Source organism: Sesamum indicum, linkage group LG9 (assembly GCF_026168435.1).
Source record: "Sesamum indicum cultivar Baizhima isolate 11 linkage group LG9, ASM2616843v1, whole genome shotgun sequence".
In the NCBI taxonomy this organism is placed as follows: Eukaryota; Viridiplantae; Streptophyta; class Magnoliopsida; order Lamiales; family Pedaliaceae; genus Sesamum; species Sesamum indicum.
The window spans coordinates 26,334,217-26,361,716 of NC_142665.1; the positions used below are offsets into that span (position 1 = coordinate 26,334,217).

Consider the following 27,500-nt stretch of genomic DNA (forward strand, 5'->3'; position numbering starts at 1 on the left):
AAAACACCCATACCGAGTCTTGGACAATAGACACCAGCTTTTGAACTTTGAATGCACACCTATGAGTTACAATGTTGTGAATTCTGCTAATAAACCCACCCCCCACTGTAACCACACCAAAGAGGGGGGAAACTCATGGACACAATTCCACAATCCTCACCAACAAAAAATGAACTCATCACTCGACATAGCAGCATAAAATTTACCAAAGACTCTAACTTAAACATCAATACCAAGAGATCCAAAAAAACATGCTTTTCATCATTGTAGTTTTATATATGCACAAGAAAACAAGTTCCTATTGTAACATTCCCATGCTTTAAAATTTCGTGAATAAACCTACAAACAACAAGAAATTATGAATTATAAACTCCTACATCACACACCAAAAATCTAGACTTAAAAATAAACTATAATTCAAGTAAATGTGAAATCAGAAATCCTCGTCCAATTTGAAGACATGAGTTGCTGCTCCATTCCCATTCAAACTGGACATAACAGAGGCTTTCTGATACTCCCCCACTCTTTTCTCAAAGAAATTAGTCTTCCCTTGCAAACTTATTAACTCCATCCAATCAAACGGGTTTTGGACATAATACAACTTCCCATACCCCAATGCATTCAGCAATCTATCAGCCACAAACTTAATGTACTGACTCATCAATTCTCCATTCATCCCCACCAACGCGCAAGGCAGCGCATCGCACACAAACTCCCTTTCAATGTCCACCGCGTCCGCCACTATCGCCTTCACTTTCTCCTCGCTCAACTTCATTTTCAACAAACTATAAAGCAAGCACGCAAAATCGCAGTGCAAACCCTCATCCCGTGAGATTAATTCGTTGGAGAAAGTTAAACCCGGCATCAAACCACGCTTCTTCAGCCAAAATATTGCACAGAAGCTTCCCGAGAAAAATATGCCTTCCACACAAGCAAATCCGATTAATCGTTCGGCAAAAGTTTCAGAGCCATCGATCCAGCGTAAAGCCCATTTAGCCTTCTTCTCCACACATGGGACAGTCTCGATTGCGCGAAAAAGCATGTTCTTCTCGGCCGAATCCTTTATATAGGATTCAAGCAAAAGACTATACATCTCGGAATGGATGTTCTCAATGGCAATCTGAAACCCATAGAAGGCACGAGCCTCGGAGACCTGAACTTCCTTCATGAAGCGTCCAGCAAGGTTCTCCAAAACAATGCCATCAGAGGCGGCGAAGAAGGCGAGAACGTGTTTGATGAAATGCTTCTCGTCAGAAGTGAGGTTTTCCCAGTGGCGGAGGTCTTGGGACAAATCCACTTCCTCCGCAGTCCAGAAGGACGCTTCGGCTTTCTTGTACATTTCCCAGATTTGTGGGTACTGGATGGGGAACATGCAGAAGCGGTCGGGGTTGGGGGCGAGGAGAGGTTCTTCTGGGATGGAAGGCATCTTTACAGGGAAGACTAGAGAAGAAGAATTCTTGGATGCAAACGAAAGAGAAAGAGTTAATTGGGTGTGTGATTTGAGAAAGGAGAAGGGATGTTGTGAGGAACTTAAATAAGATTTGTAAGCGCGGGATTTTGAAAATTTTGTGGGGGGGCGAAGCTTGCGGGAGACTGAATTCAGAATTTGCTGATTTCAAAAGGAGTAATTAATGAACAATAAACTTTGTGCCGCCCGTGCTTTGAATTATTATGCTTAGTTTTTTGATGTATATAATAATAATAATAATAACAACCTAAATTGGTGAATTCTTAGTGGGCTGGAAAAGTTTAATCCAACTAAATTTAATTGAGTCAGCCAATTAATTTAAAAAAATAGATGAGTTGTGTAATGTAAGAAAATGTATTAAACTTTGATGACATAAAATTATGTTTTTTCTATCTTCATATAATTTATGAGTTATAGAGATGGAATAGGAGATGTTAATGTAGTAATAATTGTGGTGCTATTATTTGAGTTTGGGGAGCGTAGAGGATAGGATAGTGATTGATTTCAAATTTCAAATCCAACGTGCCATAAAACTTGCGAGGGAAGCTCCCGCTGCTTCATTTGGCGCCACTCATTTCCTTTGAATTCAAACACATTAATCCAAATGGGGAACTCTAATTTGAAAATTATGCACGTACCAGGTCATAGAGCGCCATAGATTTCCTCATGCATCCATTTTGATTTTAAGATGGGCCAAAATATAGAGTATGTTTGGTTTGCTTAGTTTTGTAGATTTTGAATATATTTTTGATTATTTTAAAATAGTTTGAATTACTTTTTCCAAAAAATATAATTAATTAAAAAATAATATTTATTTTAAATCACTCACAACTAAATAAATTATATATATTTTTATACATATATATATAAATATATATAAAAAAGACGTGATTTGACAATGAACAATACTTTTTGTCTCCCCACTACCCAACATCAAATATATTATACTTATTTTATAGTATCTCTAAAAACAAATCCAAACATAAAAACTATCTCTAACTTATTTTTGTTTATCTTTGTTTTTCTTTCTCTATCTCCCCAAAACAAGTTAAAAACAAAACCAAACATTATGTAAATTTTTTGCGTCCTTCACACTTCCACATATATGAGAGGTGTGGTGTCAATTTTCAAGCAATATTTGTATGATCTCCTTCTCATAATAAACACCATCTAAATTAAGCAATTCGATTTAGCTTTATTACAGATCGGCATCATATCTTATATTACATTTTGTATTTATGTATTATGCGTACAAATTTCACATTATTTATCTAATCAAGAAAATATTACTATATATGAATTACTTTTTATTTTTAAAGACATTGCTCGATTTTTCATGAAAACACACTTGATACATGATCACATGATACGATATGCCAAATATAGCCACCTTTCAATCCATTCATCAATAATATTATACAATATACTCAAATACATGTCTACAATTAATTCAAATTTTTTTAAAAATTTAATTACTTTTTAGAAAATATATTAATTAGATAAATAAAATATTAAAAGATTACGAAAAAAAAGATATGAAATTTCATAAGAGAGAAGATGGGAAGTTAAGTAGAGGTAGAAAAATGGGCTTATTTATAGAGTTACAGAAATGGGTTGAGTTAAAAGTATAAATAGAGAGATAAAATGGAAAGCAAAAGTAGGTAGTTGAGTTGAGGAGGTGTGAAGTTGTTTTATGAAGTGAAAAGAATATAAGAACTTCATTCTCTCCTGTGGTTAAGAAATAAAAATGGGAGATGGGTCGATTGCTGCTGACCTTTTCGCCGCTGTATTCTCCTTTGGAGTGTGTCAACTAGTAATCGCATTTTTCAAGTTAACATATGATCTGGCTCTCATTCACATCGTACTCTCCTACTTACTTTATTATTCTATACCTTTTAAATGTGAATATGTGTGTTGTTATTATTTGATTCTTGTTTCCTTTTGTGTGTGAAATAAAAAAAAAGCATCTATACAGGAAGCTTATCCATATTAGCGCGGGACTGATTGTGATGCTTTGCTGGCCAATGTTCAGGTAATTCACTACTCATCTTATTGCGTTAGTAGGTAGTGAATTAGTGAAATAATTAATGGGTGATGTGAGTTGGATCAGTGGTGATCTGTGGGGAAGAGTTTGTGCAGCACTTATTCCGGGTTTATGCGTCTTCAAACTACTTGTTCCCGCACTTATTACTCAAAAGGAACACCAACTTATCAAGCTTCTACAAAGATACCGAGATTCCAGGTTAATTTCCCTCTACTTCATTTTGGCTACATCCCTCTTGTTTGTAACTCAGGATCACCATCAATCTCCAGGGATTTGGTCCAGGCAACACTGGCTTATGTTTTGTCAATCGCTTTCACAACTGTTTTCTACTGGAGAACACCTTTGGCCATTGCTGTAATCTGCAGTCTCTGCGCTGGAGATGGTAAATGCATTTACAGAATTTGTGTGTATGCGTTAAAAGGCGATTTAAAGATGCATTTTTTTGGGATGCTATCAGGTGTAGCTGATATTGCAGGGAGACGGTTTGGTGGATCCAAACTTCCATACAATAAAAGCAAAACATTCGCGGGTAGCTTCGGCATGGCACTGGCTGCCTTCCTCGCTTCCCTATTGTAATTAATCCATACACACCCATATTCATTCATTCCCCTACACACACACACACACGCTCAGAAATTGGTATCTTTTGCAACAGATATATGTACTACTTCTCTTGGTTGGAGTACATTGAAATTGAAGCAACTCCAAACATGGTCTTGGGATTCTTCCTTGTGTCTGTGGCTTCTGCACTGGTTGAATCCTTTCCCTTCAGCCCTACACTTGATGACAATCTCACCGTGCCTCTCGCCTCCTTCATGCTCGCCACCTTTCTTCTTTGACATCACATTTTCTATTTCAAATAAAATATATAATGCTAACCTTATATAGGTGTTGTGTATATATTAAAAAAATAAACAATCCGCTTAGTATGTTATTTTTTCTATTTCCTATTGAATGTCGCAGCAATAGGGAATTGGAATGCAATGCTTGTGTTGTGTGTACGGTGTAATCTACATATTCTGTTAATAAATAATAATTTAAGGTAAATGACATTTATATTTACTAGCTTTAATTAAAAGTTTGAAATTCTTGTTGCGGGTTCATATTGCTTTGATGATTCAAATTGAGAATATCAAATATAAAAATTGAGAGTATTTAAAAAGAAAAAAAAAAAACAAATAACACATTGCGGTAGGGATATGGGAAGAAATACTACATAGTGAAAGAAATGACATGCTATTTTCTATTAAAGATTGACAGTTATTATTTGTAATGAATAAATTCCAACTAACACTATTCATAATTTATCGTTACGAAAATTTAAATTGAACTTGATAGTTGTGAATTCAGAATTTTGCCAATTGAGTTGATCAATAGATCAAATACTTTGTTTGAGAAAACATATTTCATACATTTGTTTTCAAAAATAATATAAAGACTTCAAAGAGTGTTTGCTTTGAAAAATAGAATTAGATTTGGGAAATAATGTTATTTGCTATAGATATTTTAAAAATAAAAACAAAGTGTAATTTTGGGGGGAAAATTGTCAATTTTGAATTTGATAATTTTCTTCAGTTGGATGGAAAAAAAAAGGGTACGTACTCTCTGGGCTTTGCTGATTATAAATAAAGGGTCCCACTCCCCCACATAGAGCCTATGCAGCGATGGGGCGTACGTGATCAAACCACGTGACCGCTGAGCATTTACGGTTCTATGGCGTAGCTGTCAACACAAGTTCTCCCTCCAAACCTCCACGGGTTATGGCATCGACAATTGCCTACTTCTCCATTCCCCCCAGATCGACTTCCAATTTTTGCTGCTCCTTTAAAACACATTTCTTCGGATTCGTTCAGCTGCCTAAAGTGAAGCCAAGGAGGAGGAGGATTCGCCGGGAACTGAAGAGAGCAGCGGCCATGTTTTCGGGTACCACAGTGGTCAGTGACGCCATCGCCACCGGTTTGTCCGGTGGAATTGCCTTGTCCTTGCTTAAAATTTGGGAACAAACGGCTAAGAGAGGCGTCTTTGACCAGGTTGACTGTTTTCTCCGATTTCTGGTCTCTTCGATGTTTATGCTCGCGAATGACTACTTATCATGTCTTTGTCGCCTAAGATAAGATTTGGAATTTTGAGAGGTTGCTTTTCTGTATAATATGTTTATATTTCAAATATATTGAACTCAAACTTACTTGCTGTCTTAATTGACTATATATACCTGTAAATCGTTGTTCCGTGTCAGAGATAGGAGGAATAGCTTAGTGATCGTCGTTATTAATATTCTGAAATTCTTTGTATTGATCCTTGCATAAGTTTTATCCGAAAAATTCTGCCAGATTTCCATCTATAGCTGTTGCACAGATATAAAGAAATGCTTGTTACTCCTGATTATTGAGTTATCCTCTTTCCCCCATATTTCCTCTTACTTTTTCTTTTTCATGTTGTTTAGAAACTTAATAGGAAGCTTGTACACGTGACTGTTGGATTAGCATTCATGCTTTGCTGGCCTATGTTCAGGTAACACATGATACTAATATAAAGCTTTTCATTCTAGGTGACATGTTACTATTAGATGAGCTAATGGTAATGTTTCACAGTTCTGGACGTCAGGGAGCAATTTTAGCAGCCCTTATTCCTGGTATCAATATAATTAAGATGCTTCTTTTGGGTCTTGGAATATGGAAGGATGATGCAACTGTCAAGTCCATGAGCAGATTTGGTGACTATAGGTACATGCTAATGCAATAGAAATCATTTTGTTGAGGTGCTACCAGTAGTATTACACTTAATTTCATTTCCTTAGTTATTTTATATGAATGATTACATGTCTCTGTCTGAAAATTATAGAAACCTGCCATTTCTCTTGGACATCTGGCAGTATGTGGGTTTTAGGAACAAGACAAGCTGCACATGTGACTGAAATTTATAGCGAGTTCATTTGAATGATGCTCATAGAGAGCATGAAGTTACACGTAGCCAGGTTTTCATAATTGAAGAGGGTTACTATTGTTAACTTCTGGTGTAGCGTAGTTGATGGCGGATTGCATTGATTACAACTTGACGAAGAAAACTTGTAATGATGGAATGAGCAAGGAGAAGGTTCCTTGCTACTTGATAGTCGTCGGATTCTCCTATAGTCATGCTATGTCAGTTCAAGACATGTCAGGGAGTGAAGAAGATGTAGCTTGAGACTGCTTTCACTTTCTGTCCCGTGTGCCAAACTAAATTGGAAGTGTTGAGGGATTATGATACTGAGATCTGACATCAGATTTCCAAGAAACACCAATGCACTTGACATGGCTATAAATGGAAATGCATGCCCATATTGAACTGTCTTTTCTAATTGGTTACAACTATCGAAAAAGTTGAAATGGTAAAGAAAGAGATATTGTTCCCTGAACATAGAATACTAAGCATGAGTATTGCATTGTGAAAGTCTATAATAAGCTAATAGTTAGGCAGGCTCCTTTGAGGGCTACATGTTGAGTAGAAGCTCGTAAGACTGGATGGTAGGTCGGCGACCAAACACATGAGGTAGTCATTGGTTCTGTTTCTTTTGCTCCTTAGAACTGGAAATTCTTATGGTGTCTTATATTGCAAATGGTTTCTCTGGTATTCAGGGAACTACTCAAGGGGCCGTTGTACTATGCTTCCACTATCACTTTGGCCAGTGCCATCTACTGGAGAACATCTCCTATAGCAATTGCAGCAGTTTGTAATCTCTGTGCTGGTGATGGTATTGTTTTTCTATGCAAGCCCACATCTGCAGTATTTCTCTTGAATTATAGTATTTGCTAGCATGTTATTTTCCAAGATATATGCAGAACAAGGAAATACTTATTCTAACATCTTTGTCAAATTCTTGTATATGTGTAATTTCTTCAGAAATTTCCTCTGCAGGAATGGCTGATATTGTTGGCAGGCGTTTTGGAAGCCAGAAGCTTCCGTACAATCAAAATAAATCAGTTGTTGGTAGTATTACTATGGCATGTGCTGGTTTCTTGGCTTCTGTTGGGTAATATACTCTGCCTCTTGTATCTGCTTAAACTTTCTGAACTGTTTCACTGATGTGAAATGCAACAACAGATACATGTTCTATTTCTCCTCATTCGGGTACATTCAAGAAAGCACCAACATGGTCCTGGGGTTTTTAATAGTGTCCATTGCTGCTGCATTAGTTGAATCGCATCCTTTAAGCACCGAACTTGATGACAACCTGACAGTTCCCCTTGCTGCTGTGTTGGTTGGCAGTTTAGTTCTCTGAGTGCAGGCTCATAAGCAAGTGAGATTATTTTCTGGATGTGAAGACCCTTCCAGTTAAAGATATAATATTTGTTGGGATGGGACTGAACCATAATTGCATATATTATGGTCAGAGTTCTTGGTTGTGGTTGCTTGTGGACCTCTTGTTGTAAACACGTTTAACACGTACTTGTAGCACTGTGTAGGAGTAGCAGAATTAATGTGACCAATATTCCTAGTTTATCAGTGGAAGGTTTATGGATCTCTCACTTTCTTGGGGGTAGTTCTGTTGATTTGTGCAAGGTTCCTTGGGCCTCCTGTTCAAGCGATGATGTATATCATGAGAACCCGATTTGCCATCTGTGTCGTCAGACCTAGAAAAAGGGGCAAAATATCAATTAAAACAGTGAACATACTAATATTATACAAGTATAAACTGATAGTTGTTTGCTTTACGTTGCAGCCAAATATACTGTTGGTAATAGGAATGTAGTATTGATGTATCCATTACTGATATGTATATATCTAATATGTGGTGGGGAATTAAAACGCAAAATTGTAAATCATGTAAATGTCATCAATCTTATGCGCGCAAGAAATGAATAATTGAAGACAAATATGTAAACGTGAAAGTAGGAAAAAATTCACTTATGCATTCATCTACGAGAGAATAACTTAAACACTATCTTTGTTTTAAATGACTAAGGCCACTTTGGACCTTGATTACTAAAAAATTATTTTATTCACTTTAAATAATTAAATTTAGTATTTTTTATTTTCTTGTGTTTTTGTATTGCAAATTTAAGTTCATACGTGTTCAATTTTAGTCTAATTCTTTAATAAAGTGATATATATTTAAATCTTTTAAACTTACATATTTGCAAAATATAATTATTTTGAATTAATTATGAAAAAAGAAAAAATGAGAAACTTTTCTAGGGTTTTAACAACATTTTATTTAATTTATCAGACACATATACTTGCTGTTCGTTATATTATATTTTTATCTTATTTAGTTATAGTTATATTGTATTTTTCCTGATTGATATATAGTTTTTTGGAATTATCAGGATCCCAACCCATCTCCATAAAATGAAAATAAAATTTACAATATCAAAAAAATATTATATCCCATGTAATCGAAAATAAAAAAGGAGAAACAAAGAACCCAGCAAGTATATATAATTTTCAAGCCAAAAAAGTGGAGTCCAAGATCCACAAAATGTCTTTGTGGTTCATCGACAAAGATAGAAGGTTAGTTGTTAAACTTGGCATCGGGTTCTCTATTCTATCTCCTGCTTCAGTAATACATATTGCGATCCTGGATTTTTGAACCCAGCATTGTGTCATTGCAAGTAATATTGCACTGTTTCATAGCTATTTATGATGGGGTTGATTACAAGTAAATCTATCAGTTTAAGGTTTGTGACTGCTCTAATGAATCGTTTTTTCAATATCTCTTAGCGATGATTGAATGAGCCGTGGAGATGGCCGAGTTGGTCTAAGGCGCCAGATTAAGGTTCTGGTCCGAAAGGGCGTGGGTTCAAATCCCACTCTCCACATGTGTGTGTTTGTATTTTGATTTGAGTAAATTTTTTCAGATTAACTAGGAAGTAGCAATCAGCTGCGACGAGCTCACATGTTCCAGTGATAAAGCCATCGACATTTGACGATGATAAGGTTTCAAGTTTCTTTTCCCAGACGAAGCTAACCACATTTGCACTTGCACTTGCACGCACCAACCAGAACTTCACTTCCAGAAATGGAAAATCAATTATAAATGTTATTTAAATCAAAGATTAAATTTACCCCAGTTTTTTTGTTTCATTTTGCAGGCAATTCCATTTGTTGATAAAGATGGCGGCTGCGAGTTTGAGTTTCAATCTGGTAGGGGCGTTCACAGGACTTTCCCTTGCTTCCACCTCATCCTCGTCCTTCTTCAGAGGCGACTTCGGTCCCATTCATGTAGGGCACAACATTGCCGTTTCCTTCCCGTTTAAATCGCCGCTTACGATTGAGTCGGCGCACAAGAAAGGAGCTGGAAGTACTAAGAACGGCCGTGATTCGCCCGGGCAGAGGCTCGGAGTCAAAATCTTCGGTGATCAAGTCGCAAAGGCTGGCTCCATTATCGTTCGCCAGCGTGGCACCAAGGTTTGAACCCTACTTTATGTCTATGTTCTTCGATTCTACTCTTCTGTGTTTGGATGTGGAGTTTACTTAAGAAAACGCTATAGAGCCTTGCGCTGGAGGATTCTGATTTTATTCTCCGGATTCCGCAGAATTTTGCTTGATTTGCATACATCTAAGTTTAGGCTTGTTTTTCCTATATTTCTGGAAATTTTGTGCCTGTAGAAATTTTTGCCGCTGCTTTGTGAATAAATCACAATTCGTTGTCGATTACCTTGCATTGGAATCAAAACGTACATTTACAGAATAAAAATATATAAATAAGCTTACTGTGTGATAAGGTGCATAAACGTACTTCAGTCTGAAAAGTGTTAACATAGGATAAACGGAACGGTGGTTTTTCAGTTCGGCCTGGTGACATCTTCCTTGGATGTAACATATTATCCATCTTGTTTAGAAAAGTAGCTGTTGATGCTAAAGAAATTTTCATCAAAAAAGTTTTGCTATGAGTGTTGTATCATCTGCTGCAGCTTAAAGTAGTTTTCTATCTACAGAATTTGAAGTTGGCAATGTCCCACTTTTATCCTTTTGTTTTAACCTTCTCCTGCTCAATTATATTAGTCCTTCTGCCCATTTTATCTGCATAATTGTGCGTGTTGACCTTCATGACACTTGGGCAAAAAGGTGTGTTTTTGTTGTCCATGTACTATCTCATGCACCACTTTCATATGTTACCTGAATCTTTACAAGTTTGACATACTCATTTTGTATAGCTGACAGCATCAGTAGAAGCTGTGGGAATGAGTGCATTATCGAGGACTTCAGCTCAGATTTAGTATTTTAAAATATCTGAATACGGGCTGTGTCATTTTACTTGAATCTGTTTTTCTTGTTAATACATCATTGGTGTTTTCTGTCATGCATGCAGTTCCATCCGGGGAAGAATGTTGGGCTTGGTAGGGATCATACCCTTTTCTCCTTAATAGATGGACTAGTCAAGTTTGAGAAGTTTGGACCTGATAAGAAAAAGGTAGATATCCATCTTCATTTACCTTTTCATTTCCAGAAATGGAAGAATCCTAACTTACTAAAATATGCAGGTAAGTGTTTATCCCCGAGTGGTGCAACCCGAGAACCCAAATAGTTATAGAGCACGAAAGAGAGAGTCCTTCAGATTACAGCGCGAGCGAAGAAGAGCGAGAAGAGAAGGCACTGTAACTGAACCACAACTTGTGCTAGCTTCTGCTGCTGAAGACCTTGAAGATAGTCCAACTTGTTAGCCTGGCAATTTGCTGGCACTCCACAATTGGAATCATTTAGTTTGTTTTCTTTCTTATGGTGGTGTATTTTAGAGCCACGGCACTGTCGATTGTTGAGGAGATGAGTCATATTTTCTGTGAATTTATATTAAAGGTGGGGAAGAATGAAGATCAAGAAAACTTCATTAGAAGAGGGCAAAAGGGGAAAATGTGAAGAGAGAAATGTTAACCTATTAAAATACTCTTACTTAAATTTATTTATTTTTCATTAATTAGTTATTCAATTATCTGTTATGCTGTAGATTCAAATTTTATTTGTTTAATTACTTCTTCTATTAATTTAATTAAACACATAGAATAAAGGTGGCCAAGGTTTCTGATAGATAATTCACTTCAAGCAAAATTGGATCTTGAAAATAGAATCACCTAATCTATCAAGACAGACCAATATGCCATGTTAGCAATCACATGGAATTCAAATGTCTTAAAGTAATGCAAGCATCAAAAGAAAGATCCAAATGACTAGAAATCTTCTACGTGTGGTTCTCCAGCTTTTCCACTCAATGTTGGCAACAGTTCAGCTTCCACCAGATCTGCGTGCTAAAAGTTCAGTTGTAAAGAAAACAAGATAAATTCTTTTTATTAACATGACTGAACTAATAAAACAACTTGGCATGTAGCTGTATAAAACAATCTAGGAGACATAAAAGCTAGACCCTTCATGAATAGACAGTGCAAGACCCAAAGGAAAGTAGAATTGTTTTCCCCTCTAAAGGAGCATAAATATGCTTATTGATAATACTAGCAATCTCCAGAATCTAGCTATTATTGGATATCATGTATCAAGTTCAAGGGAACAGGTGTCATTGTCACCAGAAGACAGTTAGGCAATGCTCAAGAATGCTAACAAAATTCAACAGAGGTAGTATCTTGGGCATTCCGTTCTGCTGAAATGCTAATTACATAGCGGCAGACTCCAAAAGTGCCGGCCCATCATCGGTAGAAGGGATGTTAATCGCATTTAAGAATTAGTGTCGTTTAGGAATCTTGGCTTTTACAGTAAATATGAGACAAGGCAACTGCAATATGCCAGAAAGGTAATGAGCAAGTCCAAAGTTGAATAGACTATATAAATCGTGAACTAGAGCGAGAAATAATCATAACTAGAGCAAGTCCAAAGTGAAATGTAGATAAAATGTGCCATAAAGCCGGTGATAGCTAGCACATCAGCGAACATTCTGACATTCCAACTTCTGCTCACAGCTGACCTGGTAAACAAACTTTTTTAAATGATAAACAGGTCAAATCTAAGATGCTCGACCACTTCTTGGTTATCATTTGAGTATAATATAGCCAAGAGGATACAGGCGTCCTCCAGTCAAAGAAAATTGCAAAGGCAAACATAAAGATATCATTACTCCAAAAGTTTAGGACATGAAATCAATCAACCAATTGGTGCACAATATTACTTTATTAAGATTTAATCATACAAGAGCACAGCCAAGTGAAATATCAAATGAAAATAGTTGTTCGAATAATAGCCAGCAAAAGGCAAATTAAATTACAAACTTCTACAATAAGAACCGGACAGAAGATAATTTAATCCCTCAGATAGAAAATGGAATGGGTTAGGACACTGTATTTGGATTTTGGATTTGAGTTAGGGGATGACTTACAAAAAAATAGCCTTTCCGTGTTTGGTTTTAGAGGAAAACAGAGGGATACACTACGCATGAACTTGTTCCATTTTAATTACTAGTAATACTGACTCGTTAATTCTTATATAGTAAAGATCTGATGATTAAACTCAGCACTAGATATACATGTCCATAGATCCGAATGCAGAATTCAGTTACGCACATAGCCATAACTAGCAGAATAGAGTAGAAATAATAAATCCACACTTCACGCAAAAGAGATAGAGAAATAAGCACGAGTACATACAAAACTTTATGAGAAAGAGCAGGGGTAAATACCTACAAATCTCAACCAGATCCAACGATGATGTTATTGATCGGAATAAAAATCAGCTTCACAAAAAACCCAACGAATCCCATAACCACAAATCCTATCGCTGTTCGCGTCGCTACCTTCGAGAATTCTACAAAAAGTTGATAGATTCATCAGTCCTCGCTGACGAATGTCGAAGGAGATCAGCGGTTAATCATTCAAAAACAATCTAATCCATTTATCCCCCTTTTTTTTAAAAAAAAGGAAACGAAATAGTGTTGAAAGAACTCTAGGTTCGAGGAATTTCACCTTTACGATCAGGTTTGTGGCATCTCTTAACAAGACGAACGCTGTCTTTCGAGAAATCTCTCAACGGATCGAATACTGAATCTAATACATCCATTTTTACCTTTTGCTTGCTTTGCTTACCAATTTTTCCTTCTTCTCCGACGAGCGAAAACGAAATTAGCGAATAAATGCAAGCGCGCCAATTCTTATCTAGATATTTACACAGCGATCTTTTTTGCTGCCAAAACTGCCCATGCCAACTAACCTTTTTCCATTCGGATTCAGCAATTTACTATGGCGGGCATAGTTAGTAGGGTTATAAAAATTCTGTTTTGGTTTTTTTTTTTTGTTTTTTCGTTTTTCTCTTTAGTTTTCTGCTTCTTCTAATTTTTCTTTTTTCCTTATGAATTGATTTTAATTAATGCAATTTTGAAATAACAATTGCACATAGTTTCAGTTTTTCAACTTCACTTTCAGTCAAAAGTAACAGCACTAGTGCAAAAAAAAGCCATAACCATAGGGATAGGCATGAGACTTATTACAAACCAACACTAATTTCATCTCACAATCTGTCTTTGGAGATCAAAATTTGCCAAACAGTATGTCCAAAGAATATAAAATACAGACAGAAAACACACTAAATAATCTCACTCAACCACCACATGGTTCCCTGAAAGAATATGGTATATCAGCTATATTATGAAACCTCCAGATACACAAGACAAACACACAAATAATTCTATACCATTTAGACCAACTCCAAATAGCTTCTCAGGAATCACCAACCGTAAACCTCATCCCCCTCAGCATTTCTCAAGTTACCTCCGAGATCTACCGTAAAGGTGAGCGTAAACTGTCTTTGTTCTATAAACAAGAATCATACTCAAAACAACAGCAATTATGCAGAGCCCCGACATGATCAACGAAGTTAGGAAGAAGCAAATGGCGCCATTGCACTTTAGAGGTTCTTCTGCGTGGACGAAACTTGAAAAAGAAGATAATAAACTACGTCGCCCAAGATTGCCCGCATGAGCTTGTTTCTCTGCTTCTCTGTCATATATGCTACTGGCAATGAGACCAGAGAATACTAAAGAACCAGCGGGATTTGCTAGAGTAAGAAAATTGTATAAAGCCCCAAACTTTTTCAAGCCAAACAACTCGGAGGCAGCAGCTGGTACTATTGCCCAGTGTGCTCCATAGCCAAGCCCGACAAGAAGAGTTCCAACATACATTGCCCCGGGCCAACCCATAGCAAAGAAGAAATGCCCAATCGCCATTATGACTTGGGCAGCAGCCATAGCTACGGGCCTTGGATATGCATAATCGCTGTCGACAGTATGGTAGTTTTATTGTGAGAAAGAATTGAAGAAGATAATATCATGCAAAAATTAAAGCACATGCTGTAGAGCAAGCAGCTGGGATTTGTACCTGACGATCTTCTCAGAGAAGTAACCACCACCAATACGGCCAAGAAAGTTCCAAATGCTGATCATGGAAACGAATACATGAGTATTATCATAGCCCAAAGACTGGCTCATCTGTCCCAAATTATCAATCACAGTCAAACCGGAACCAGAGCCTAAGAGAAGGGAGAAAAAGATAAGCCAAAAATCTGCCTTTATCAATGCCTCCATCAAAGTGAAATCCTCCCCTCTGTGTGGCCTTCTTTTCTTGATTCTAACTGCTCCTTCTGCAGCAGCTTGGGCAAGTTTTGCCTGAAGTTGAGCAATTCTCTTTTGCCTCTCGGATGCAGGAAGTAGATCTACTTCTTTTGGCTTTTCATCTTCAATTTCGCTAAATATGATATCTTGAGCTTCTTCAGATTTGTCAGTCTCTTGTTTCTGTTGGTCAGGTAGAAGTGCCTCTTCCACCGATGATCTTGCCTCCCAAGAAAAACTCAGGGTGACAGGGATAGCGATGGGAATCAACAGAAGAACAAATAGAATCAGCGTGAAGATTGTAATAACAGTTGGGCTTAAATCAACTAAATCTTCCACAAGCATGACCGCCATCAAATAAGCAGCCAAAAGAAGGCATATGCTATAAATAATAGAGAAACTAAACCCATCGGACGACCTTAGTTGTTTGTGACCTCCCACAGGCCTGATGATGAACATCAGAGCAATAGCCACCATTGTTGGGCCAACAGCAACCATAAATATCAGAGAAGCATGGTCAGGAGAATGCATCAGTGCATATATCTGAGTCAAAATTGCTCCACCCAACCCCGCAAAGCCCTTAAGTATTCCCACAACGGGACCACGACTTTTGGGGAAATTTTGCACGCAAGAGACGAGAGCTGCTGTATTGAAATAGGTCTCACCGTTTGTTCCCACAAAGATAAGAATGCACATCTGCATATCAAAGGACAAAGTCGCTAAGGTAGAGAAAAGGGGGATGAAATGCTTTACTAAGTTGACTGGCTCGAGATATGAATCGCCAAGATGCTCTAAACCTTAAAGAATAGTCTCTTTGGACAAAATGCACAAATGAACATTAGCAGACGCAATGATAATAGGATATCAGTTGAGATTATTCATAAATCTCAAGGAAAAAGAGTGGAAGAAAAGAGAAAGTTAACATTTTACTTATTCATGTAGAAACCAATTTATCCATGATTGAAAGTCTCCAGAGAACACCTTCAAATCCATATGTGTTTCAATGAAGAAACATTAATCATCTATTTTGACCTCTTGCCGAATAAAAACAAAAATAAACGTGTTTGGCCAATAAAGAGGAAACACAAGCAGCAAAAGAGTTTCAGAATACAACGAGAGCCCACTCAAATGAACTCAAGAATGGAGACAGAAGAACTCGAACTGAAAACTCAAATGTCCTAAACATTCCGTATTGGTCGGAGACGAGATGCAAAGCTGAACTCAGCTGGTCACATTCATCACATCAAATCCAGAAAAGATAAAGAAGAATCAACAGCCTCGCATCATATCTAATGAAACAGTAAGAATAGCTTCAGATCAATGATCAAACCCGGAAAAGAAAACAGACAATATAGCAGAAAAAGGAAAGTGAATGGATCGAAAAGCTTCAGGATGAATGAAATGGGATGGATACTCACAGCCCATAACGGCAAAACGGGAACTTTACCCGTGACAACAAGCCAGACCCAACCATATCCAACAAAATTCTGAATAGCACCAACAAGAACAGCACCCCACAAGGGCAAAATCTCAGATAAACTGGCAGCCAAAAATCCAACGCTATCCCCTAAATCTTTGGCCACCCCAAGCCTGGCAACCTGCCTTTGATTATAGTTCAAAGAAGTCTTGATCGTGGGGGAGATGCTACCGAATAAATACCCAATCCCAGCACAAGATTGTATCCACATTGCAGCCACAAAAACCAGCCATCTGTTATTGAAGAATGAAGAAAACCTCTCCGACAAACAACCCATCTTCAATTTGTTCGTTCCACGACTTGCGGGGGAATCTAAAGTTTCTTGGATTTTGAGCAGGCAGACAGACAGACAGAGAGGGTATAGTTATAGAAAAAGAAAAGATTATATTTCTGGGGAGAAAATGAAGGCGAGCTTGGAATGAGTTTGCTTTGATTAGAATGAGGTTTTGTATGGAGGGGTCGAGCGACAATGATGGATGGATGTAATGGTAATTGTAATTGGTAAAAATGGTAAATGGTAATGGGTAATTAGTAGTGATGTAAGATAGGGGAAAGAAGCGGGCCACTCTTGCAACAGTTTCACTGTACCGGACTTATGCCACCCAGACACATAATAGTTATCATTATATTATTGACACGCAGTCAAAAGGAGACCCAAAGACAAGAGAATATCTGCTATGATTATTATCAAACCACCAATATTTCCATAAACACCCCCCCAAAAAAATATAATTTAACACTGTATTGCCAGCAAAACTCAAATATTTTGAAATGTCTTCATCATCTTTCTACTGTCCATAAGACTTGAGATGGAAGCTGCCAATTTATATTGTTTTTTGATCAACTTCAGAGATGTGCTGGAACAGTATAATAATAATGTTGTTTAGCATGTCTGTTAAATTAATATTGGGCAGACACATTCAGGGTAAACTTGAATCAACACTTGCTAAATAAAAAATGAAATGGGGAGCATAGTGGAGGAATCAGGAGCGAATAATGACAGCTAGCAGCGTCAGAGATGATGATGATGTTGTAGTCCAGTTCATGGGCATTGGACATATACCATAGCATTATTAGGATTAGGAAGAAGGTTAATTACGTTACTCCAGTCAAATACGTGCATGAGCTAATCCTAAAAACGTGGTCAGTATTCAGTATTCATTTCCACCTCCATCCCATTCCACATATCTTCTCTTTTCAAATACAAACTTGTTTGCTTCACTATTATATATAACTATTCCTTTTTCCAACCCCACCGTTTAATTTTCCGGCCGACAAAAATTGATTTGAGAACAACATTTATATTTCAGAATATAATAAAAACATCAGTGATATTATATAAATAGTAGAGAGAGTTTGAAAAATCAATTGTAGAGACTAGCTAGAGAGTATGTTGGGTTGGTTGGTTTAATATAATATTCAATTTAAAAACGTGTTTGGAATAGTAGACTTACTGATTGAAAATATATTGGAAGTTGTGATTTAATAGTGGCTTAGGAGAAGGGTAAAATAAAAGGAAACGTTTTTCATATTTTTATGGTAATGATTAGTAATGAACAAACCTAAAAAGAAGAAGAAAGTTTTCTACAACTTATGTTGCATAACAGCATAGAATAGGAAAAGCTCTTTATATATATATATATATATCATGTTTCCATTCCCCTTAATAATTATTACTCATTCCACTGAAATTAAACATTGATGCCATTTCTAGCTACCTAACTTGTCATCATCCTAATAATCAATACCTTAATTAATTGCCAAAAATGCAAATGTAAGTAGAATCCAAATTGGTTCATTCCCAGAAACAAATACAAAACGGCCTTCCCATTATCAAAAAGCCATATGAGTGTATTTATGCATGATCCTTTATTTGTTTTGGATCTCCATTACTGTGCATCTTTCCTTATCCATTTATTCTTGTCTTGGCGTTAGCTGCTTACTCACACACTGCTTTTGCTTCTTATCCAATTCCCATTCAGATGGAGTAAACTCATGTAATTATTAATACGTGTTTAGGTCCTTATCAACCATAAATAAATCACAACTCCAATTTGTATTATTATTATTATTTGATTATTTTTTAAATTATAAATTGATACCGCGTACGTCTTAATATATTATTTGCTATCGTTTTTTATCTATGAACAATTTACGCTACAAATTGAAATGAATGATTATATTATTTTGGGATAAATTAAAGGTAAGTTTTTGGTAGTACGTAATTGAAATAATTAAATTGGGGGTGGGGGCAAAGCCAACTAATAATGCGAGACGACCGCCACCAAAACAATGCCTAGGTATTTAGGTGACTATATAATTAATGAGTGAAACATGTGTGGGCTACAATATTCTTGTGTCGTCCTAATTTATGATCAAAGTCAAATGATGTTTAATTTGGGGTTTGCAGCCTGTCATTTAATCTATATATCTCATTTTAAAAGTGTTTGTAGGTGTATAAATATATATATATGATGAGAGAGTGGTGGATGAAAAGCGTGAACATTAAAAACGTGGCGGGTGACAGAACAGGTGACAGAACAGAGAACAGAGAACAGAGAACAGAGAACAGAGCGGTCCTGCTTCCGACCCAGATTAGATTCATTTGTTCCAACATAGATGCATAAGACTATACTTTCCCACCTGCCTACTCTAATATTCTTACACCCAAAAACATAAAACGCTGCTTCTTCTAACAATAGAATTGATATGTGTTGGACAACCTAAAACTATTTTTTTAATGACTCCCCAGTCCCAGCTCAAAACATTACTCTAGAAAAAAGCCTTGTCATTAAGATATCAATATTTATTTTTTTCACGTATTTCATGAAATTATTGACCATTTTGCAATATTTTAAGTTAATTTGTCGTTATTATTATTATTTGCGGAAATATTTTTGTTTTCTTCCGTTTCCTTTCTTTTCTTTTTTGTCTGTATGTTTGTGGATGCAAATGATTGATGTTGAGAGGCATCTCAACTTTTGGTTCTTCTTTTCGAATTGATTGAAATGTACTGAAAAATGAAATAATAAAATAGAAACCAGATATTTTTTATTTAGAGTGTGTTCGATTGGGCGAAAAGTATAAATAAAAGAAAAGTGAAAGTAAAAATTGATATATAAGAGATAGTTTGGTATTTAGTTAGGAGGAAAAGATGGAGTTGAAGTAAAACTTGATATATATAAAACCCTTTCGAAATCCAATTTTGTTTCCATCCGAAATTGAGTGGAAAAGTGAAAGTATAAGGCCAAATATATATATATATATATATAGTTTTTATTTTTATTTACTCTATTATCCATATATATCTATATATATAATTTTCTCTAATTTTTTTCTCCTTTCTGTTGATAATACTATACATAATTACCAAACAAAAAATTACAAAATCGCTAGAGATGCGTGCCTTCTTTGCATTGTCTTCTTCAATGCATATATAAAATTATTTTTGGCACCAACAAAGGCACTGATGTGTGAATTCGAATTCGTTAGTCGAAAACATTGTTAATAATTTTTATTTTACTTAAATTAAATAGTTTAGAATAAATAAAAATACTTATTTTGATAAAAAAAATTATTAATGAAAAATATTATTGTTCTTATTTGATAAACATTTTCATTAATAAGGTTTTTAAATTTTTGATATACTAAAATTATCCTAGTATAGTATTAATTCATTTATTTTCTAATACAAAATGAAGAGAATGGTTATTAAGTAAAATTACAAAAATTAGTCTTTTCTTGTCAATTTATTTTCCTTATACCAAATAAGAAAAAGTATTTGAAATTTATCTTTCGGGCTATTACTTATATGTTTTATGTTTGGTAAGATGGGTGACCCATTTTCAGCAAATAAGTAAAATTTGGGCCTCTTTTCTACACATCATAAAACCCTAAGAGGTCTGTTGTGTGGCTACTTTAGCGTCTGAGGCCCAATTTATTTGTAGTATTAAGATACTACTTTTGAAATTCAGCTCTCACTACCAATAACATATAAAAAAGAAAGAGGCCTCAATTTTCACAAATAAAATTAAAAATATCGTTTAACTAATAAGATAATTAACTTATTTAATTTTTAAATTATACATCAATTTTTATATTTTATTTTTATTTATAATATATATTAAAATATAAAAAATTATTTATTATGGCGGAGAGCGAGATCAGATTAAAAAAGAAAACACAAATGTAGTTGCAGCAGCAGGAGTTCCAGAAGATTTCATGAGAAGAGGGGCCCACAATTAGCGTATATTTCCAGCTAAAATCCACACATAAAATTAGAAAATAGATAATAATAATATATTCATTATTCATACACCTTCGGCTCTGGGCGTGCCAATAATTTGACTTTGTGTAAAGTAAGAGAGTTACGCAAAACACAAGAGAAAGAGGAGGCCGCCGCCGAACCAAATCCCAATCCATTCCTAACCAAACTCCTCCCTCGCTCTCCATATGGATCCAGATGCTGTCGCCAAGGCATTCGTGGAGCACTATTACTCCACCTTCGATGCCAATCGTGCCGGCCTTGCTAACCTCTATCAAGATGGCTCCATGCTCACTTTCGAGGGCCAGAAGATCATGGGATCCCAGAATATCGTTGCCAAGCTTACCAGCTTGCCCTTTCAGCAGTGCCAGCACGCGATCACCACCGTTGATTGCCAGCCCTCCGGCCCCGCCGGCGGAATGCTCGTTTTTGTGTCCGGTAATCTCCAGCTAGCCGGCGAGCAGCACGCCCTCAAGTTCAGTCAGGTGTTTCCTCAAACACCTCTTTGGTTGTTTTCTGCATATTTGTGTTTTCAGTAAGAGATTGAACTGTGCCATGATTCTTGCAAAAATTTGCGATTTGTTTAATTAATTTGGTAGTGATGATTGATCTGATATGGTGATGATTTGCTTGATTTGTGATTAGTTACAGTTGATTTATCGATTCTTTTGTTGCGAAGAAGGAAACACAGTTAAATATAGATAATGATTTGCTGGTATAGTTCTTACTTCAAATTGTTGCCACTCCATGGTATATGTATCTCATAAAAAAGGAACATGTGGTGGCAATAAATTTCTCAACATGTGCTGCACTTCCCAGTAGGTAGCTGCAATCAGGTGTGTCTATGTTAGCGAACCTCTTCAATTATGGACACAGATCTTAAGGCACCTTTCCATGATATGTATTCAGAACGGTAGCATTGTTGTAATTTCAGAACTTGCTTTGTTGAATGTTAGTATCACTCCTTATCTGTCTCATTCTGTACCAAATGAAGATTTTTATGTATGGCAAATGTGTATGCAACTTTTCACTGTATCTGTTTTAAGAATGACGAATGCGTTACTAAAATAAGTTTTAGTGATCTTCTGAAAGGATATACAAGTTCTTTGATCTATGAACCAAATGCTGTGATGGTTCTTGTCAATACTTCAAAAATTGAAACCTGTATGAGAATTATCCTGAATTTCTCCAACCAAGACCGTCACACCAAGTTGTCATCATCAACTTTGCTACATTTATTGGCAAAAATGATTCTAGGAGGTCAGGACACACTGGCTTCCTGCACAGGCACTTAAGAAAGGGTTTTATATTTTGCTATGGCTAATGTTCCATGCTAAGTTTATGTACTGCATGTGTTGTGGCATCTGGCATTTTGATGTTCTGGATTCAGTAGACATGTCTAACAGGTGAAGGTGGCTGGACATATGCTGTTCGTTGTTGGAAATAAAACTTTTTAATCTTTGTTACTGATAAATAAAACGGACAAGGATGGTGTGGGTCTTAACTAGTTGACTTTGCATCCATGCTTATGGTCAATGTCATGTTCCAGTTCATTGAAGGTCTATTTTTGGCTAGATGGTGGTTATTATTGTTCTTCAGTTGCAATGCTGGTTGCTAGAAAGAATTGTGCAATGTAGAATGATTTCAAGTTCTAAAGGATGCATATTTGTAGTTGCTGTTATTTTATTAACTATGTTCTTGATGTGAATATCAAAATGTGCCAACATATTTAGATTGTAAACATTTAATATTCGGACATCTAGTTGTGCTTTCTCCTCCTTATCAATATGCTATTCTTTTTGTTCCTACTCATGAACTATTAGATGGGTTTGGTGGTTCATGAAAGGACCACTGTTCGGAGTATCACCTTGTCTTTTCTTCACCAGTCTATAAATTTTGTGGAGTAACAAAGGGAAAGATGGAACCTGAATAACTGATAGGAACTCAGAATTTGCTGTTTTGTGGTGTATTCTTATTGTGCCTGGATGAATGGTGACTCTGTGTCATCTGATTTCATCTACCTTTTGCATCCTCATAACTGCAACTGAGTTTCAAGATTTCTTCATGATGATAAACAATCTTTTAAATTTCTTATTCCTGGAATGAAGATCTCACCTCCACTGTTGTGACTTTTTGGTGCACAGATGTTCCACTTGATGCCAACGCCTCAAGGAAGCTTCTATGTCCTAAATGACATTTTCCGCTTGAATTATGCATGATGATCAGTAATGGGATCTGGAACTCGACTTGGAGTTGAATGATCTGCTCTGCCTCTGAACTTTGTATTCCGAAGTTAATCTGCTGTTAGGAATCGAAAATTGTTGTTTCAGGTTCACCTGTTGGCTGTTTTGTGTATTCTTTTTCCCAGATATTATGAAGATTAGACCAAGTCTCAGTTAAGATGGGATGAATTTGATTGCATGAAGCCATGAACTCTCCAAAGCCTGTATGGAAAGTTTAATCGAACGCATTGTGATGTACTACTTTTCATTTAGTTTTATATATGTCGCACATGGGGAGCATTGTTATGTTCCTTGTGCTAGATCTGTATGCCATTGTTTCAGATGCGTACCCCGTCGTCTCTGGTTCTTATGCTAGGAACCGTTACTAGGAGAAAATGTGGGTTCTCTGCAAAATGCCCTCACTATCAGGCTGCAAATCTTTGAGGTCATACTTTGTTGTTACCCTGTGCCAGCCAAGCATGTTTCGTAGTGATGAAAAGAATTAAGATGCAACCTTGAAACAAAATAAGACCCTAATTGGCGTGCTGTTGCAGGGATGTGCTGGCAAAAGAATCGGGAGCAGAATTTCGATCTCCCACGCAACCAAATCTTCACATGCTTTCATACGTACGTAATACAAAAATTATACAAGCAACTAACCATAAATGGTGATGTGAATCTGGAATAGCTTCATTAGGTAATCTTTCCTTTTGTCAGAACTCATATACTTTTCCCTCTCCTGCCTCCTCATCTTATATTAAACCCAATCCAGGCCCCTGTATGCTCACTATACAGTGCAATACTTCTCTACTACAAGCAAAGAGCAGAAAGAGTAAAGATGTCGGATTGGGGGCCGGTGTTTGTGGCGGTAGTGCTCTTCGTGCTGTTGACGCCCGGTCTGCTGATTCAGGTACCTGGTCGCAACCGGTTCATCGAGTTCGGCAACTTCCAGACCAGCGGAGTTTCCGTACTGGTGCATGCCATTCTTTACTTTGCTCTCAGTTGTATTTTCCTGTTAGCGATTGGTGTGCACGTGTACATGGGCTAACGACGACCACATTCCTTCTTTCTATGCTGCCCTTTAACTTCCATTAACGTTGACGATGCTGTTGTTTGATTTTCTGGTTTTTTGAGCCCGTGGAATCTTATTTTTGTTCCATGTGTTATGGCTTTGTTCTCATTCGATAATATGCCTGTGAGGTTTCAGGTTTTCAGTTTTCTTTACTTGCTTTCTCGATTAGGAATTTAGAAGCAAATTGCTATGTAGATTAGGGTTATCAATTCAAGAGTAATCAGGCGGAGTCTTGTGTTCCGTTCCCCTTCCCAACGGTTTCTCTGTGGGGGAAAGCTATTTAATCAGTTTCTGGGATAAATTTTGCTGATGGCAATTTGGTTGCTTCTCAACAAAATCCAGACTACGTTTCTTTGAATTCTGAGATCAAGTTCGACTTATTACTTCTCTTGACGGGAACCAAGTGAATGTTGCTTTTTCAGAGAGGATGAAGAAAGTTAAAGATGCCAATAGAAAGACAACCAATTACCAAAAGATGTAAAAAGGCAACTCAAAGCATCCAATTGAATATTGTTCGAAAAGAGGTCAAAAGAGAAAATTAACCTTAAACTCTGCTCAAATCAGCCAGAAAGAAAGACAAATCTCTGGGCTTTTAGCAAGCCAACATAGCTGCCCTTTCTTTCTTCTTTTTCTCCAACCAATTCAAGAAAAGAGAGAAATAGAAGAGGGGGGGGGGGGGGGAAACATTATTCTCAAACAAATAAAAAAAAAGCTTGGAGAAAAATTGCATGCATCTTTCACACGAAGCAGGCTCAATTTTTTGGATCCTACACATATACATGTACATTGAGCACGATGAGGAAGAGCACAAGAAGCAAACCATAAATAACAGTATGAAACACCACGGCAGGCACACTTGTCTTCATGTTAAGAAACTCCACTGCCTTTGTCTTTCCTGGAAGCTGCAACACTAATCCAGGGGACAAGAATGCAAAAAGTGCGGTGGCGATCATCAGAGGAGCAAAATCATTCATTCTTGTTACCTTATATTTCCTGTTTGAGATACTTGGTTGGTTCTTGCAACAATAGAGGGAAGAAGAAATGAGGAAAGGAGAGAAGATAAAAAAGGGGCTTCAAATTCCTCCCTCCATAGGGAGAGTAATGAGAATCCCATAAAAGTTAGAGGAATATTGAAAAACGATTGGTGCTTTAACCTTTTTATCTTAAAAGTTTTCTGTTTTTTCTCAAGTATTTTCTTGGTTGTGGTAGAAAGATCATTCTTGTGTTAGGAAACTACTCGGACAAAACTCCAACTGCTGCTCATGCTCACTACTCAGATGCATAAACAAATTTTATTACAATTGAGCTATCAGATTAGAAGCTGATGGTGTGACTATAATTGAAATTTTCAACATGAGTAAGTGCTATTATAGGCTAATGACAATGCAGTGTAGTCCCACTTAAACATTCTTGAATTATTTTTACCATTTGATATAGTTGCAAATGACCAATCTTTTTATACTAAAAACTTTTCTAATTTTTCCTCAAATTGGGTATAACACAGCAAAGCCCAATGGGCTTTCGGCCTTACTTATCAAACTTGGAAAGATAAATCAATCCACGCTGTGTTGGCGTTGTTTACAGTACTTTGCCCACCGAACTCCCCGAAAAAACGCCTTGTGCTCACAAATGATTCCAAAATCCCACGTGTCCTTGTCTACATGCACTTAAAGCCTCCTCACTTCTTTTTGATGAGAAAAAAGCAATTTTCACTTCACCGCTTTTTCTTTTCCACCTCAAATCTCACCCATTTCTTTCTCTAAGCTTTGTCCAGAGAGTACTACTACTGTCTACTTGTACACTAATTTCTCTCTTCTCTGCGCAGTAATGGCTGACTGGGGGCCCGTGCTTATCGGGGTTGTACTTTTCATTCTCCTGCAACCAGGGCTGCTATTTCAGCTCCCCGGAAACAATCGGCAGGTGGAGTTTGGCAGCATGAAGACCAATGGCAAAGCAATCGCGGTGCACACGCTTATCTTCTTCGCTCTGTATGCTATTCTGATTCTGGCCGTTCATGTTCACATCTATACAGGATGATCCGTTAGCCTTCTCATGGGCGCAAGATCCATGTAATGTTGCATAATTAAGTGGCATTTCTGTTTGGAGTTCGATTTCGCTCCTACTTTGCTTCAATGGAACTCATGTCTTGTACTGTTGTGGGTTTTCTAATCAGAAATGTTAATTTAAGTTGTGCCTCTGTTTTTCCTATTCTATTTCATTTATCGTGTGCTAGTTTTTTTGTTTGTTTGTTTGAACTTTAGGTTAATCCTTTTGGTCACATTGTGAAAACCCATTGAACCAAACGACGCGCAAAGACTTGTTTTTTGTTCTAATTTTGAAGGAAATTTTCTATTTAGGTTTAAGATTTGACTTGAAGGGCTCTTTGATTGCCCCTCTTTCCCCTTAAATCCTTCTGGCTTGTAAAACACTGAATTGAAGTTGATGGCTACTTGAAACTGAGCCCTGCAAATTTGGAATTTGCGGAGTCAGAGTAATGCTACTACTTAAATGGTATTTCCCAATCCAGATGTATTATGATACCTTAACTATCAAACCCAGAAATCTTTAGTAGTGATAGAACTAGAACATGGGTTTATCATACTATATAGACACATGTCCCAGAAAAACAGTTGAACGGGAACAGCTTCAGTTTAGTGGACAAGAGAATCAGAGTGGTTCCAAGTCTTATGTAGTCAAATTTAATGCATAAGTTGGTTAAGACACAAACAAAGTCCATACTGAGAATGTCTTTAATGGTCTTCCAATACTAAAATTAAGAAAACCTATGACATGACAATTGAACAACACTCCAAGGAATAAAGAGAATAATTAAAACAAGTTTCAGAATATGAAAACTACAAAGAAGAAAAGGTGTAGGAGGAGATGCAACTTTGGAATAACTTGTATTCTTGAAAATGATGTTTACATGTGAAGTCAGCCAGCATGTATATGAATTCCAATGGCAACAATCAAGATGGTGTAGATACAAAAGTACAAAATTGCATGAATTAAGATAGAGATTCCACTAGTGTACATGTTGCCGAATTCAATCACCCTCGTCCTTGCCGGCAACTGGAATAAAAGCCCCGGCGAGAGGAGGATGAACATCACCACTGCCACCACCACCGGTCCCCAATCAGCACTCATAATTCCAGTTCAGTGTGTGTTCTCTGTGTGTTTCTTGTTATGAAGTAGGGACAAAAGTGTGTTATTCTACTCTTGTGTCTCCGTGGTCTAATATCTGGTAATGGTTCGTGCAAATAAGTAGGGCAATGTACTGAATGATTTTTCTTAGTGAAGAAGGCTGAGAGTGATGCTAAACTTAGAGGGGGGAAAGGAGACGGTGGGATTCAAAAGGGGGGAAAGTATATTATAGAGGTTGATGGTAGTGGAGTTGATGCATAAGCGTCCAATTATTGAACATTTGAGTGGCTC

General features: G+C 36.8%; 11 protein-coding genes and 1 non-coding gene across 19 annotated transcripts; 7 read left to right on the plus strand and 5 right to left on the minus strand.

Annotated features, from left to right (window-relative positions):
* Positions 1 to 240: 240 nt before the first annotated feature.
* LOC105177429 (ribonucleoside-diphosphate reductase small chain) lies at positions 241 to 1,610 on the minus strand. Its single transcript, XM_011100590.3, has one exon. It carries the CDS (start codon positions 1,424 to 1,426, stop codon positions 434 to 436), a length of 993 nt encoding a protein of 330 aa, XP_011098892.1. The 5' UTR covers positions 1,427 to 1,610; the 3' UTR covers positions 241 to 433.
* A 1,443-nt stretch (positions 1,611 to 3,053) lies between these two features.
* LOC105177430 (farnesol kinase, chloroplastic) lies at positions 3,054 to 4,559 on the plus strand. 2 transcript variants are annotated; one of them, XM_088885361.1, is made up of 6 exons: positions 3,054 to 3,329; positions 3,444 to 3,500; positions 3,579 to 3,710; positions 3,782 to 3,894; positions 3,970 to 4,084; positions 4,168 to 4,559. In XM_088885361.1, the coding sequence occupies exons 1-6, from the start codon at positions 3,307 to 3,309 to the stop codon at positions 4,349 to 4,351; spliced, it is 624 nt and encodes a 207-aa protein (XP_088741487.1). In that variant the 5' UTR covers positions 3,054 to 3,306; the 3' UTR covers positions 4,352 to 4,559. The 2 variants fall into 2 exon arrangements, with proteins under 2 accessions (XP_088741487.1, XP_011098893.1); XM_011100591.3 differs by having other exon boundaries at positions 3,058 to 3,329; positions 3,433 to 3,500.
* A 519-nt stretch (positions 4,560 to 5,078) lies between these two features.
* LOC105177431 (putative phytol kinase 3, chloroplastic) lies at positions 5,079 to 8,017 on the plus strand. The gene is made up of 6 exons (XM_011100592.3): positions 5,079 to 5,542; positions 5,956 to 6,023; positions 6,104 to 6,235; positions 7,127 to 7,242; positions 7,407 to 7,521; positions 7,593 to 8,017. Exons 1-6 carry the CDS (start codon positions 5,273 to 5,275, stop codon positions 7,768 to 7,770), a joined length of 879 nt encoding a protein of 292 aa, XP_011098894.1. The 5' UTR covers positions 5,079 to 5,272; the 3' UTR covers positions 7,771 to 8,017.
* A 1,212-nt stretch (positions 8,018 to 9,229) lies between these two features.
* On the plus strand, positions 9,230 to 9,310 carry TRNAL-AAG (transfer RNA leucine (anticodon AAG)). The gene has a single exon. It is a non-coding gene; the product is annotated as a tRNA-Leu (tRNA).
* Positions 9,311 to 9,430: 120 nt separating this feature from the next.
* LOC105177432 (large ribosomal subunit protein bL27c) lies at positions 9,431 to 11,418 on the plus strand. The gene is made up of 3 exons (XM_011100593.3): positions 9,431 to 9,899; positions 10,804 to 10,905; positions 10,976 to 11,418. Exons 1-3 carry the CDS (start codon positions 9,606 to 9,608, stop codon positions 11,153 to 11,155), a joined length of 576 nt encoding a protein of 191 aa, XP_011098895.1. The 5' UTR covers positions 9,431 to 9,605; the 3' UTR covers positions 11,156 to 11,418.
* Positions 11,419 to 11,492: 74 nt separating this feature from the next.
* LOC105177433 (protein transport protein Sec61 subunit gamma) lies at positions 11,493 to 13,670 on the minus strand. Of its 7 annotated transcripts, none has more exons than XM_011100596.3 (3): positions 13,394 to 13,670; positions 13,115 to 13,235; positions 11,493 to 11,727 (listed from the first exon to the last, which is right to left on the minus strand). In XM_011100596.3, exons 1-2 carry the CDS (start codon positions 13,485 to 13,487, stop codon positions 13,120 to 13,122), a joined length of 210 nt encoding a protein of 69 aa, XP_011098898.1. In that variant the 5' UTR covers positions 13,488 to 13,670; the 3' UTR covers positions 11,493 to 11,727; positions 13,115 to 13,119. The 7 variants fall into 7 exon arrangements, with proteins under 7 accessions (XP_011098898.1, XP_011098900.1, XP_011098897.1 ...); XM_011100598.3 differs by having other exon boundaries at positions 11,493 to 11,734; XM_011100595.3 differs by having other exon boundaries at positions 11,493 to 11,734; positions 13,111 to 13,235.
* Positions 13,671 to 13,907: 237 nt separating this feature from the next.
* Positions 13,908 to 16,957, minus strand: LOC105177434 (protein NUCLEAR FUSION DEFECTIVE 4). The gene is made up of 3 exons (XM_011100599.3): positions 16,449 to 16,957; positions 14,801 to 15,726; positions 13,908 to 14,698 (listed from the first exon to the last, which is right to left on the minus strand). Exons 1-3 carry the CDS (start codon positions 16,782 to 16,784, stop codon positions 14,191 to 14,193), a joined length of 1,770 nt encoding a protein of 589 aa, XP_011098901.1. The 5' UTR covers positions 16,785 to 16,957; the 3' UTR covers positions 13,908 to 14,190.
* A 3,862-nt stretch (positions 16,958 to 20,819) lies between these two features.
* LOC105177435 (nuclear transport factor 2B) lies at positions 20,820 to 23,321 on the plus strand. Its single transcript, XM_011100600.3, has 2 exons — positions 20,820 to 21,256; positions 22,916 to 23,321. The coding sequence occupies exons 1-2, from the start codon at positions 20,960 to 20,962 to the stop codon at positions 22,988 to 22,990; spliced, it is 372 nt and encodes a 123-aa protein (XP_011098902.1). The 5' UTR covers positions 20,820 to 20,959; the 3' UTR covers positions 22,991 to 23,321.
* Positions 23,322 to 23,460: 139 nt separating this feature from the next.
* Positions 23,461 to 24,213, plus strand: LOC105177436 (uncharacterized). Its single transcript, XM_020699026.2, has 2 exons — positions 23,461 to 23,690; positions 23,766 to 24,213. Exon 2 carries the CDS (start codon positions 23,832 to 23,834, stop codon positions 24,039 to 24,041), a length of 210 nt encoding a protein of 69 aa, XP_020554685.1. The 5' UTR covers positions 23,461 to 23,690; positions 23,766 to 23,831; the 3' UTR covers positions 24,042 to 24,213.
* Positions 24,214 to 24,541: 328 nt separating this feature from the next.
* On the minus strand, positions 24,542 to 25,178 carry LOC105177437 (uncharacterized). The gene has a single exon (XM_088885364.1). It carries the CDS (start codon positions 25,037 to 25,039, stop codon positions 24,833 to 24,835), a length of 207 nt encoding a protein of 68 aa, XP_088741490.1. The 5' UTR covers positions 25,040 to 25,178; the 3' UTR covers positions 24,542 to 24,832.
* Positions 25,179 to 25,744: 566 nt separating this feature from the next.
* LOC105177438 (uncharacterized) lies at positions 25,745 to 26,260 on the plus strand. The gene has a single exon (XM_011100603.3). The coding sequence runs from the start codon at positions 25,893 to 25,895 to the stop codon at positions 26,100 to 26,102; it is 210 nt and encodes a 69-aa protein (XP_011098905.1). The 5' UTR covers positions 25,745 to 25,892; the 3' UTR covers positions 26,103 to 26,260.
* Positions 26,261 to 26,939: 679 nt separating this feature from the next.
* Positions 26,940 to 27,471, minus strand: LOC105177439 (uncharacterized). Its single transcript, XM_011100604.3, has one exon. It carries the CDS (start codon positions 27,210 to 27,212, stop codon positions 27,000 to 27,002), a length of 213 nt encoding a protein of 70 aa, XP_011098906.1. The 5' UTR covers positions 27,213 to 27,471; the 3' UTR covers positions 26,940 to 26,999.
* Positions 27,472 to 27,500: the final 29 nt, after the last annotated feature.

Coding starts and splice junctions, on each gene's coding strand:
- LOC105177429 (XM_011100590.3), bottom strand. CDS start 1,426: ATGCCTTCCATCCCAGAAGAACCTCTCCTCGCCCCCAACCCCGACCGC.
- LOC105177430 (XM_011100591.3), top strand. CDS start 3,216: ATGGGAGATGGGTCGATTGCTGCTGACCTTTTCGCCGCTGTATTCTCC. Junction 3,330..3,432: donor ATCTGGCTCTCATTCACATC/GTACTCTCCTAC, acceptor ATAAAAAAAAAG/CATCTATACAGGAAGCTTAT. Junction 3,501..3,578: donor CTTTGCTGGCCAATGTTCAG/GTAATTCACTAC, acceptor GAGTTGGATCAG/TGGTGATCTGTGGGGAAGAG.
- LOC105177431 (XM_011100592.3), top strand. CDS start 5,273: ATGGCATCGACAATTGCCTACTTCTCCATTCCCCCCAGATCGACTTCC. Junction 5,543..5,955: donor AGAGAGGCGTCTTTGACCAG/GTTGACTGTTTT, acceptor CATGTTGTTTAG/AAACTTAATAGGAAGCTTGT. Junction 7,522..7,592: donor GGTTTCTTGGCTTCTGTTGG/GTAATATACTCT, acceptor ATGCAACAACAG/ATACATGTTCTATTTCTCCT.
- LOC105177432 (XM_011100593.3), top strand. CDS start 9,606: ATGGCGGCTGCGAGTTTGAGTTTCAATCTGGTAGGGGCGTTCACAGGA. Junction 9,900..10,803: donor TTCGCCAGCGTGGCACCAAG/GTTTGAACCCTA, acceptor TCATGCATGCAG/TTCCATCCGGGGAAGAATGT. Junction 10,906..10,975: donor TTGGACCTGATAAGAAAAAG/GTAGATATCCAT, acceptor TAAAATATGCAG/GTAAGTGTTTATCCCCGAGT.
- LOC105177433 (XM_011100596.3), bottom strand. CDS start 13,487: ATGGATGTATTAGATTCAGTATTCGATCCGTTGAGAGATTTCTCGAAA. Junction 13,236..13,393: donor CCACAAACCTGATCGTAAAG/GTGAAATTCCTC, acceptor AACTTTTTGTAG/AATTCTCGAAGGTAGCGACG.
- LOC105177434 (XM_011100599.3), bottom strand. CDS start 16,784: ATGGGTTGTTTGTCGGAGAGGTTTTCTTCATTCTTCAATAACAGATGG. Junction 15,727..16,448: donor CCGTTTTGCCGTTATGGGCT/GTGAGTATCCAT, acceptor TTTGATATGCAG/ATGTGCATTCTTATCTTTGT. Junction 14,699..14,800: donor TTCTCTGAGAAGATCGTCAG/GTACAAATCCCA, acceptor TACTGTCGACAG/CGATTATGCATATCCAAGGC.
- LOC105177435 (XM_011100600.3), top strand. CDS start 20,960: ATGGATCCAGATGCTGTCGCCAAGGCATTCGTGGAGCACTATTACTCC. Junction 21,257..22,915: donor ACGCCCTCAAGTTCAGTCAG/GTGTTTCCTCAA, acceptor TTTGGTGCACAG/ATGTTCCACTTGATGCCAAC.
- LOC105177436 (XM_020699026.2), top strand. CDS start 23,832: ATGTCGGATTGGGGGCCGGTGTTTGTGGCGGTAGTGCTCTTCGTGCTG.
- LOC105177437 (XM_088885364.1), bottom strand. CDS start 25,039: ATGAATGATTTTGCTCCTCTGATGATCGCCACCGCACTTTTTGCATTC.
- LOC105177438 (XM_011100603.3), top strand. CDS start 25,893: ATGGCTGACTGGGGGCCCGTGCTTATCGGGGTTGTACTTTTCATTCTC.
- LOC105177439 (XM_011100604.3), bottom strand. CDS start 27,212: ATGAGTGCTGATTGGGGACCGGTGGTGGTGGCAGTGGTGATGTTCATC.